At 25.7% G+C, this 10,313-nt stretch overlaps 3 protein-coding genes across 3 annotated transcripts; all 3 read left to right on the top strand.

Annotated features, from left to right (window-relative positions):
* Positions 1-10: 10 nt before the first annotated feature.
* On the top strand, positions 11-2,732 carry LOC128668486 (odorant receptor 13a-like). The gene is made up of 8 exons (XM_053741593.1): positions 11-130; positions 198-272; positions 872-1,158; positions 1,238-1,357; positions 1,435-1,525; positions 2,145-2,281; positions 2,435-2,567; positions 2,682-2,732. Exons 1-8 carry the CDS (start codon positions 11-13, stop codon positions 2,730-2,732), a joined length of 1,014 nt encoding a protein of 337 aa, XP_053597568.1.
* A 567-nt stretch (positions 2,733-3,299) lies between these two features.
* LOC106693812 (uncharacterized) lies at positions 3,300-6,114 on the top strand. Its single transcript, XM_053741592.1, has 7 exons — positions 3,300-3,443; positions 3,526-3,645; positions 4,088-4,205; positions 4,759-5,020; positions 5,101-5,223; positions 5,867-5,999; positions 6,064-6,114. The coding sequence occupies exons 1-7, from the start codon at positions 3,300-3,302 to the stop codon at positions 6,112-6,114; spliced, it is 951 nt and encodes a 316-aa protein (XP_053597567.1).
* A 1,899-nt stretch (positions 6,115-8,013) lies between these two features.
* On the top strand, positions 8,014-9,517 carry LOC128668485 (odorant receptor 4-like). The gene is made up of 5 exons (XM_053741591.1): positions 8,014-8,357; positions 8,659-8,749; positions 8,967-9,103; positions 9,265-9,397; positions 9,467-9,517. The coding sequence occupies exons 1-5, from the start codon at positions 8,101-8,103 to the stop codon at positions 9,515-9,517; spliced, it is 669 nt and encodes a 222-aa protein (XP_053597566.1). The 5' UTR covers positions 8,014-8,100.
* Positions 9,518-10,313: the final 796 nt, after the last annotated feature.

The raw sequence follows: 10,313 nt of genomic DNA, 5'->3' as shown, positions 1-10,313 counted from the left end.
GATGGTATAGATGATTAAATTTTTTGAAGTAATCAGAGATATAGATGGAGTTATCGAATGTCTACCTATGATATTTGTTCACCTGGCAAGTCTCACTAAATATTTAAACTGGATATTTAATGCGGATAAGGTATTCAAATTTATTAGTAATAAATTAAAATTAATGTACTTTAATCCTAAAATTTGAATTGGCACAGTTCAAAAAGCTTCTAATTATTATCGAACGGGACGGAAAGACTCTGGAAAGTTATCAAGATGTTGAGATTATGACGGTATGGTTAAAACGTATAAAAAGTATTACGACCGCTTACGCAAGTATGAATTGTTTTTTAAAAACAGAAAATAGTTATTTAATTTTAGTCACATACGCTGTCAAAAATTTTATTCGAAATTTAAATCTTGATTTTAGATAACGTTAAATTTTCAAGTCACAAAAATTTGAATTACAATTTATTTTATTATCATCAACTAAAAATTTTTTTCACTAATAATTAGTTTCTAAAGACTTGCAATTCTATAGCAAGAATTTAATAACGCATAATTATCAAAAACTAATCAAGATTTGAAAGAAAAACATCAATACTGTACGTTTAAAATTTTTTCAATGTAAATCTAATCCGATATCTTGATTAATTACATAGAAAATATATTTTTAAATAGTAGCATTGTATTTTCATTAAAGACTACTCTAATTACTTTTAATAATGTGAACATTTTGATATTCATGTAAAGTTGATGAATTTTATTAAATTTCCAGGTCAATTATCCCTAAACATTAAAAATATTTTGACAGTGTAAAAAAAAGTCTACTTTAAGTAAATTTTTTTTTTATGTGATAAAGTCATAATTATCAAATTTCATATTACTCGAGTATTTTTTCCTACCTGAGAATTTAGCTGCCATGTTTTCAATCCTCGCATTGTATCTCGTATCGCCAGCAATCCCGAAAATAATGGACGCAATCAGTCCATTGAATGAATCTCGTCCTCTCATATACTTGTACCAAACGGAATATTATGTTGATCAAGAAGTATACTACGTTCATATACTGATACATGCATACATGACTGTTCCAATTTCTGTAACTGTTCTTGTGTATTTTGATATTTTACTTGGAACACACGTACACCATGCTTGCGCTATGTTCAAAGTACTCAGGTATCAATTACTTATAGGTTACTTGGAAAATTTTACTTCCATGTACTTTACTGAAATTATTGTTTTTCCTCCTTCCTAGAACATATTTAGAAACAATACATGTCGATATTTATAACACACAATTGAATGATGAAGAAATATCTAATAAAATTCGCAAAAAAATCATGCATTGCATTGATATGCACAGAAATACATTAGAGTAAGTAAAAACACTGATTTTTAACTACTTGTACACAGTTTTTTTTTTTAATAAATTTTTATTTTTTGGTTTTTTAGATTTGCCAATGCACTAGAAGCGTCTTACAATATTGCTTGGCTTATATTACTAACTTATTGTCTAATAGCGCTCACTTTTACTGGAATGGCGGTTAGTTTATTTACCAATATATAAATATATATATTACATATATATTTTATAAAGAAAGAAATGGAAAAAAATTTTTTACTTTAAAAAAAATTGAAAAATTAATAAATTTATGAATTTTTATTATGCTGTCGACCAAACTTGAAATAAAAAGTCGAGTCACTAAAAAATTATAATGCTACACTAAAAAATATTTTATACACTTAAAACTTGTTGATAAATTGTTGTAAATATTATTATTCTAAATTAGGAATTAATAATTCTATTATAGTATAAAATAAAAATCTCTATATTGAGGTTCATAATAATAATTATAGTGTAGGATAATAATTTTTCGACGAATACTGGATAGAAAAAGGTTCATGTTTTTTATTTACGGGGGTCTGAATTTTTTTCTCCATCACATTTAGGTTAAAAAAAATGAAGAGTTTTTAAAAATGAAAACATGGACTTTTACTATCGGGAAAATGTCTTTTACCCGAATTTATTTTTCAATCGAAATAACCTTCAAAGCAATCTTAATTTTAAAAAATGATTTTTCAACATATAAAAGTAAATAAATTTTTCCACATCTTTTCTGTAGTTATTAGGATTAATAAAAAAAATATTTTCATAATTATAGACAGTAATGAAACTAAATCAAACAAGTGAAGCAATTAAATTTATAGCATTTTCCATAGGCCATGTTTTTCATCTTTTTTTCACAAGTTTCCAAGGCCAACTGCTTATAGAAGAAAGTGAAGCGGTTTTTTATTCGACGTCAGTTATTTTTTCACCTTTTCATTATTATTATTATTATTATTATTATTATTATAATTATTATTATTATTATAATTATTATTATTATTATTATTATTATCGTTATTTATCCTAATTTTAAATCTAAAATACTAAATAAATAAATTTTTATAGTTATTTATCCGAGTGGTATAATATTCCGCTTTTTTATAAAAAACTTCTTATTCCAATAATGATGAGAAGTGTGACACCTTGCAGAATATCTGCCGGAAAAGTATATATTTTATCTCTAGATACATTCAGTTCTGTAAGTTCACTTTCAATAACCATTGCTCTAATTAATTAAAACAAACTAACATGATTGTTCATTATAAAAATAATATTGACGACTTACCCAATTGTTTTATATATTATCAAAAAGGTAATTCAAAAGGCAATGTCGTTCTTCACGGTCCTCTCGTCAATGCGTTGAAAGCAACTGGCAATACAACTTCGACAAAAAGTGATACAATTGTTTTTATTGATATCATATTATTTCTAAAAAATATTTGTTATAAAAAATAAGAAAATAAATAAACCTATCAAAATATCATCATCAGAACATGTAGAAAAAAAAATCAAATTACTTACTGTAACATTCTGATAACAAATATAAATTTTACCAGATGATGTATACTATTTGCTTATTTTCCAATAGATGATTAAAAAAAATTTTTTTTGGTAATAGTCTCGACGAATTTAATTTTAAGAAGAAAATAATATTATGATTGGCTTTGAAAAACGTAATCAAGAATAGCGTGATTTGTAAAGAGGTAGATAAGAGTAAAGAAAATCATAATAAATTAATTTATTCTCCATCCATCAAACGCTCGAGCTAATTAATTATTTACGAATCGCATGTCATATAACATTATTATTATGAGACTGTCGCCATTAACATCTGAAGGGTAGACACAAAGCTGTTTAAATTATAATAATGTAAATGGACATTAAGCTTCAGACATCCATCTAAAAGTCGTATTATCAAAAGTACAGTGAAATGAATATCCTACAAAGTCGTCACTTTCGAGAATTCAAAATCGCTCTCCTTGTCCTGGGACAGTGGCCTTCTCAATCACCCTGTCAACGATATTGTGCACGTTTTGTTGTACTCTTGGCTATTTTCAGTATCATAACACCAAAGGTAATTGTCAGCACTAAATATGTATTAATACTTATTGATAAATGAAAATAGATAAGTAAATAAATAAATGTGGCTGAAATAGATGATCAAATTAATTGAAAGTATTAAAGATGTTGATGAAGTTATTGAATGTTTACCGATGGTGATTCTTCATTTAGTGAGTCTTACAAAATATTTCAATTGGATATTCAATGAGAAAAAGGTATTTCAACAACAAATTTTTTTTTTTTTTATTTTTAGTTATTTATAAAATTATAATTTATTGACGCGTGATAATTTAATTTTTTATGGTAGAGAAAGACGAAGAGAAAACAGAACACGAAGGGGTACACAAATGCGGGTAATTGGCTGTATAAAATTTGATGATGTAATTTTAACGAATTTGTCATCACTTTTCAATAGTTTTAGTAAAAAAAAAAAAAGTTTTTTAGACAAAATGGAGAACCAGAAAAAAATTTGTTACCTAATGTTTTCTAGATGACTCGAATGCTCCATTTTACTCAAAATTTTTGATAAATTCAAATAAATGCAAAATTTTGATAAAAAAAAATTTTTCAAAAACATAATTCCCGAAGTACCTCATCGTGCCCTGAATATCCAATTGTGGTTTATTATTAAACATAATAATGTATATTTATGAATAGGTAAACCATTTATTTGTTCTTATTGATCGAGACGGAAAAAAATTGACAGCTGATCAAGATGTTAAAATAATGAAAAAATGGTTAGAGCACATACGAAAAATTTCATTGAGTTATACAAGTATGAGTTATCAATAAGTATAACATACAATTTCCAGTAGAAGTACTTTCGAAAAACTTCGTTTATATATTTACTAAATTCAAATATTTTTACACTAAAAAATTTTCAAAATTAATGGGAATTAGATCTGAAGTAAATCTGGAACCGATGATTTGTTATTTACTTAATCACCTTGGAGCGAAACTCACTCCAGATCGGAGTGAATTCGGATTTAAATAAAAGCCGTAATCACTTCGAATTTATTTCCGTTTTTTACAGTGTATTTAAATACCAGGAATTCAACAAATATCTAGATAAGTTGGTTTTAAAAGTATTGGAAAATGACTTGCGATTTTTCTAAAATCATAGAAAATTTCAATACGTTAATAAGCCATTTTTCAAATTTAATGTCATACATTAATATACTAATTATATATGCATACATGTAATTTTATCTGATTAATTCTATAAAAATAAATAAGCGAAACCACTCGGAAGTAAGAAAGATCAGTAATTAAATTTTATAATAATAAAAAATGTAATTAAATATTTGAAAATTATTTTACATATTCAGCTGCTATGTTTTCAATCCTCGTATTGTATCTTTCATCTCCGGTGTTTCCAAAACTTATGGACATGATTGCTCCATTGAATGAACCCCGTGGAAGAATATATTTATATCAAACAGAATATTTTGTCGATCAAGATAAATACTACGTTCATATATTGATACATGCATATATGACTGTACCATTTTCATTGGCTGTAATTGTTTATTTTGACAACATGCTCGCAACAAATGTCGCTCACGCATGTGCAATATTTGAAATACTCAGGTAAAAAATATTATTTACATGTAATTTGAATTTGTCTGATATTAAATATTTTTTATTAATGACATAGCAAATTCTTTCAGTACATATTTGGAAAATATTAAATATGACGTTAGTAAAATAACTATAATTAATGCTGAAAAACATTCTCGTAAAATACGTAAAAGCATAATCCGGTGTGTTGATATGCACAAAAATGCTTTGAGGTGAATAAAAATTTTTATTTCAGTCAGAAAATTTTTTTCCCGAACAACGAAAACAGAAAAGCGTAAAGAAAAAAATTCAAATTTTTAATTACGTTTCCAAAATATGATTTTTTGATAAATTTCAAGTCAAAAATATAATTTATGAATAAAACGACTAAAAAAAAATTTTTCTGGTACTCTCCCCATCTGACTTTACAATATCTAAATAATATTAACAATTATTTTAATTTTCAGATTTGCAAATGATTTAGAATCATCAGTTTCATTTGCTTGGCTAATAGTTTTGTTTTATAATTTAACTATAATTTCTATAACTGGAATGGTGGTAAGAATCTACACACATATTTTTTCTAATTTGTAAAAATTTTTGAGCATGACAATAAAAAAACAATGAAAAATTTTCGAGTACTTACAGACTGCTATGAAACTAGATCAACCGAATGAAGCATTTAAATTTTTTGCATTTACTATTGGTGCCGTTTTCCACCTTTTTTATACGAGTTTTCAGGGCCAAGAACTGATACAACAAAGTGAAAGAGTTTTTCATGCCGTGTATGTGTTATGATTTTTATTTTTTATATTAACATGGAATAAAACTCAATATAAAAAATTAATTAATATATCTGTTTTTAATTTTATTTAGTTATTTGTCCCAATGGTATAATATTCCTCCTCAGTACCAACGACTTCTAATTCCAATAATGATGAAAAGTTTGAAACCCTGTACAGTTACTGCAGGAAAAAAATTTGTATTATCCATGGATACATTTAGCATGGTAATAAATTTTATATTTTTTTTCTAATGGTCATTATTATAATAAATAAATTTATTATTTTTAGGTAATCCAAAAAGCAATGTCATTTTTTACTGTCCTGTCATCGACTCGATAATTATACTGTTTATATAAGCATTGATTGTAAATTAAATATATCTATTTTTCAATACCACTTTTTTTAACAAAATTATAAATATTATTTTTGATACATTATATTTTATAGCAACATAAATTTTTTTTATATTTGTTATTTCTTCATATTTTCACAACAGATAGATTTTTTTTTATAATCTGTATCAATGTTGAGAAAGTATTTTGTCTTTAGTAAAGAGGAATAAAAGGTAAAGTAACAGAAAAGAGAACAATTATTTTTTTAAAAATTTCAGCAATGAGATTTAAAAACTGAAACATTATTTAACATCAACTGTGAGCAGAATGATTGAACTTAAGAGTTTGACAAGGAAAACGGTGGACTATTTAAATTATTTGAATTTTTCAGCGAATTTACCTGCGTGTCTTTTGATTTATCATCCGTTTGAAGTCAAAATCGAGACGTATATACGTTTATGGTTAACAAGAAACTTGAGTAATTAAAAATTAATGCAAGAGACTGCGCAGTATAGCGAAAAGCCAGAGTAACTGATTTCTAACAGAATTTTTAACTAAGATAATAACTACTAAGTCGAGACAACAGAGTAGCTTGTTTGTCATTGACATTTCAATAAAAGTAACAATACGGCAATGGATATTTTGAAGAACCGTCATTTCAAAAATTATAAATTTATATTTACTTGCTATGGACAGTGGCCATATCAGTCACATTTTCAAAAAAATAGTATACGGTTCCTCATAACAATGGGCGTATTGAGTATTTTAACACCTAAGGTATTAAAAAATATATATATGTATGTATATATTCACATATGAATCGTTTATTTGAGAAACCCCATAAGTCATGTTTTTTCGAAATTTGGTTTTTTGCATTTTTGGGTTCTTTGGATGTACCCCCATAGAAATTAATAAAAATATCCATCAAATCAGTGTTTAAAAAACAATTAACGGGGTGACAGAAATTTTATTTCATTGAGAAACCCCATAAATCAATGACTTATGGGGTTTTTTAAATAAACATATGCAGTTTTAGTTTTAAAGAAATAATTTTTTTCTTTTTTATTTAAAATTCGCGCTTTTTTTTTTAAAAGAAAAAATTATATGAATAATTAAAATACTTAAATTAATTATTATTTTTTGTAATTTCTGAGTTTCAGAGTTTGAATACATATTATATACTTCATTTTATCAGTCTAATAAATTATTTGAGTGGAAAAATTAAAAAAACAATGATTTTATAACTTTTTCTTCCGTTTGGTTGAGAAACCCCATAAATCAATCAACTTTAAATAATTTTTTTTAAGTAGTTTTAATTAAAAAATTGAATTTTTCTTTTTTGAATATTTTTCAGAATCGCAAACATTATTTTCTTCAATTATTTATTTATTATTTCAATGAAAAATTTTTCCAGAAAAATGTTTTTTGTGTTTCCTGAAAAATTTTGTTTTCTTGACTTATAGGGCTTCTCAAATAAACGATTAATATATTTGTCGACTTAAATTTAACTATGTAATGTTAATAAAGTAAATAAAATTTTTGATTCTACAGACAATTAAATTCGTTGAATATTTTGGTGACGTTGATGGAATGATTCAATGTATACCCATGATCGGTGTCCATTTACTGGGTCTTGTTAAATATTATAATTATACATTTAATTATAACTCTGTTAGTACGTTGGGACTATAAAATTTCTTTTATGTGATAAATGGAATTATTGTGAGCATTATTGTGTGACATTTTAGATAAAACGTTTATTTTCGCTGATAGAGCGCGATGGAAAAAATTTGAAAAGCCAAGAAGACAAAAACATAATGGAAAAATGGCTACTACGCGTACGAAAAATAACATCTGCTTACACAGGTATTAATTAATTTATTTATTATTGTTATGACAAAAAATATTTCGTTTTGCTAATCAAACTCGGTAGAATTATTTGAGAGCGATTGATTATGGGGAAATTTGAGTATATGTATGCTCGATAGCTGCAATGTTTCCAATACTGGGACTGTTTTTGGCATCACCGGCTATACCTAAAATTTTGGACATTATTAAACCATTGAACGAAACTCGTAATCTCATATATTTATATGAAACGGAATATTTTGTCGATCAGGATGAATATTACGTTCCAATTCTTATTCATACATACTTGACTGTTCCATTGTCTGTTGGTAGCATCGTTTTTTTTGATAACATGCTTGGGACATTTATTCATCATTCCTGTGCAATGTTAGAAATACTCAGGTTTCGATTCACTCTAATATTTTTTTACGTCTATATATATAAATATATATATATAGCGAATATTATAAATAATCTTCAACAATTTAAATAAGCTTTTCTTTAGTACATATTTAGAAAAAATACATGTAGACAAAATTGAAAAAATAGATGATCAAATTCGACTAGAAAGAATACGTAGGAAAATAATTCACTGCGTTCATATGCATCAAAATTGTTTAGAGTAAGAAATTTATATAGATTTTTAATATTTTTTACAATAAATCAAATATTTATTTTTTGCAAAATTTTTTTTTTTTATTAGATTTACTTCGGAATTGGATACATCCATAAATATAGCATGGCTCATAGTCCTAGGTCTTAATTTAATAATACTTACTGTTACTGGGATGACGGTACGATTATTATTATTATTTTTTTTTTTTATTAATTTACCAGACAAAATTAATTCATAGACACAAAAATAAATTTATTGATTAATTAATGCTACTTTTGTAATTAATAATAAATATTTTCTGTTATAAAAACTATTGTGGCTGGTAAAGAATAAATAAAAAAAAAATTCACTTTTGAATTACATACTTTAATTTACAATAATTGAAAAATATATAGACGGTTATAAAAATGAATGAACCCGATGAGGCCATTAAATTTAGTGCATTTACAATGGGTTCCCTTTTTCATCTTTTCTACAACAGTTTTCAAGGACAAATACTCATTACACAAAGTGAAAAAGTTTTTCACGCCATGTAAGTAATTTGTAGTGAATTATTAAACTACAACAAGTTCAAAAATTTTTTTTACTAAAGATTTCGGCGTCTTGTGAAAAAAAAGTTAAGATTTTTTTCCGAAAAAAAAAAGACATATATTGTTATACTGAAATTTCTAATTATAAATTTTGATTACTTAGTTATGAATCTAAATGGTATGATCTGCCTTGTTATCATCAAAAGCTCCTGAGCATTATAATTATGAAAAGTGTGAGACCCAACGCCGTTACGGCAGGGAAGTTGTATATTTTATCAATGGATACATTTAGTATCGTAAGTTCGCTATTTTATAACTATAAAATTTCAAAAACTCATCTAATGTATAATATTTTATTGATTAAGGTTCTGAAAAACGCAATGTCCTTCTTCACAGTTTTATCGTCAATGCGTTAGATCCATTTTCCACTAAATACAATACAAATTTACCGAAATTTATGCAAATGTCGATAAATTCAAAGAATAAAGATTTATTTTATCTAAGAAAATTTTAACTATTTTTTTATAAAATATTTTTCTCCAATTAATTAAGCTCTGAATCATACATTTTACAAAATAAATGTCTAAAAGTTACCCAGTAGAAAATTTCCTAACAATTTTTATGAATAAGTATAATTTCAAACTATTAAACTGTACAGCAGATGTAGCTGAACTTCAGTCGCAAAAATGAATACTGCAACGTTTTATCAAAAATGGTTGCATGCTGTTTGATTTATATTTCCTATTGATATTCTTAACAAGAAATGTATAAATTTTTAACCGACCAAAAATTGGTTTATTAAAAATTAAAGAAAAAGACTGTCTATCAGCAGAAGTAGCGTTTACTAGTTCAAACAGAATTTTAAATGATTCCAACAACTTGAGCCGAGGAAACAGTGACATCACATCAATTGCTGACATTGTATTTGAGGTAACGCAAGAAAACAGTCATGGATATTTTTAAAAACCGTCATTTTATAAACTATAGATTTATTATTTCCTGCTATGGAGTGTGGCCACATCAGTCTGGTTGCAACAAATATTTGTTGAGATTTATTATAACAACAGGAATATTCAGCATTTTCACACCCAAGGTTTTTCTTATAATTTTGAAATTTTTCATAAATTTTCAATGTTAATAATTATTTTAAAAAACTAATAACTTATTCGAGCAGACTATCAAGTTCATTGAATATTTTGGCGATATTGATGG

Source organism: Microplitis demolitor, chromosome 8, assembly GCF_026212275.2.
Source record: "Microplitis demolitor isolate Queensland-Clemson2020A chromosome 8, iyMicDemo2.1a, whole genome shotgun sequence".
Classification (NCBI taxonomy): Eukaryota; Metazoa; Arthropoda; class Insecta; order Hymenoptera; family Braconidae; genus Microplitis; species Microplitis demolitor.
Note: the sequence above shows the minus strand (reverse complement) of the source record. Positions and strands in the feature narration are given on the sequence as shown.

Excerpts from the sequence above, each read along its gene's own strand:
- LOC128668486 (XM_053741593.1), top strand. The coding sequence starts at position 11 with ATGATTAAATTTTTTGAAGTAATCAGAGATATAGATGGAGTTATCGAA. Across the intron at positions 1,358-1,434 it reads ATGCACAGAAATACATTAGA|ATTTGCCAATGCACTAGAAG; the intron begins GTAAGTAAAAAC and ends TTGGTTTTTTAG. Across the intron at positions 1,526-2,144 it reads TCACTTTTACTGGAATGGCG|ACAGTAATGAAACTAAATCA; the intron begins GTTAGTTTATTT and ends TCATAATTATAG.
- LOC106693812 (XM_053741592.1), top strand. The coding sequence starts at position 3,300 with ATGAATATCCTACAAAGTCGTCACTTTCGAGAATTCAAAATCGCTCTC. Across the intron at positions 3,646-4,087 it reads GGATATTCAATGAGAAAAAG|GTAAACCATTTATTTGTTCT; the intron begins GTATTTCAACAA and ends ATTTATGAATAG. Across the intron at positions 6,000-6,063 it reads CCATGGATACATTTAGCATG|GTAATCCAAAAAGCAATGTC; the intron begins GTAATAAATTTT and ends TATTATTTTTAG.
- LOC128668485 (XM_053741591.1), top strand. The coding sequence starts at position 8,101 with ATGTTTCCAATACTGGGACTGTTTTTGGCATCACCGGCTATACCTAAA. Across the intron at positions 8,358-8,658 it reads GCAATGTTAGAAATACTCAG|ATTTACTTCGGAATTGGATA; the intron begins GTTTCGATTCAC and ends TTTTTTTATTAG. Across the intron at positions 9,104-9,264 it reads GAAAAAGTTTTTCACGCCAT|TTATGAATCTAAATGGTATG; the intron begins GTAAGTAATTTG and ends TTGATTACTTAG.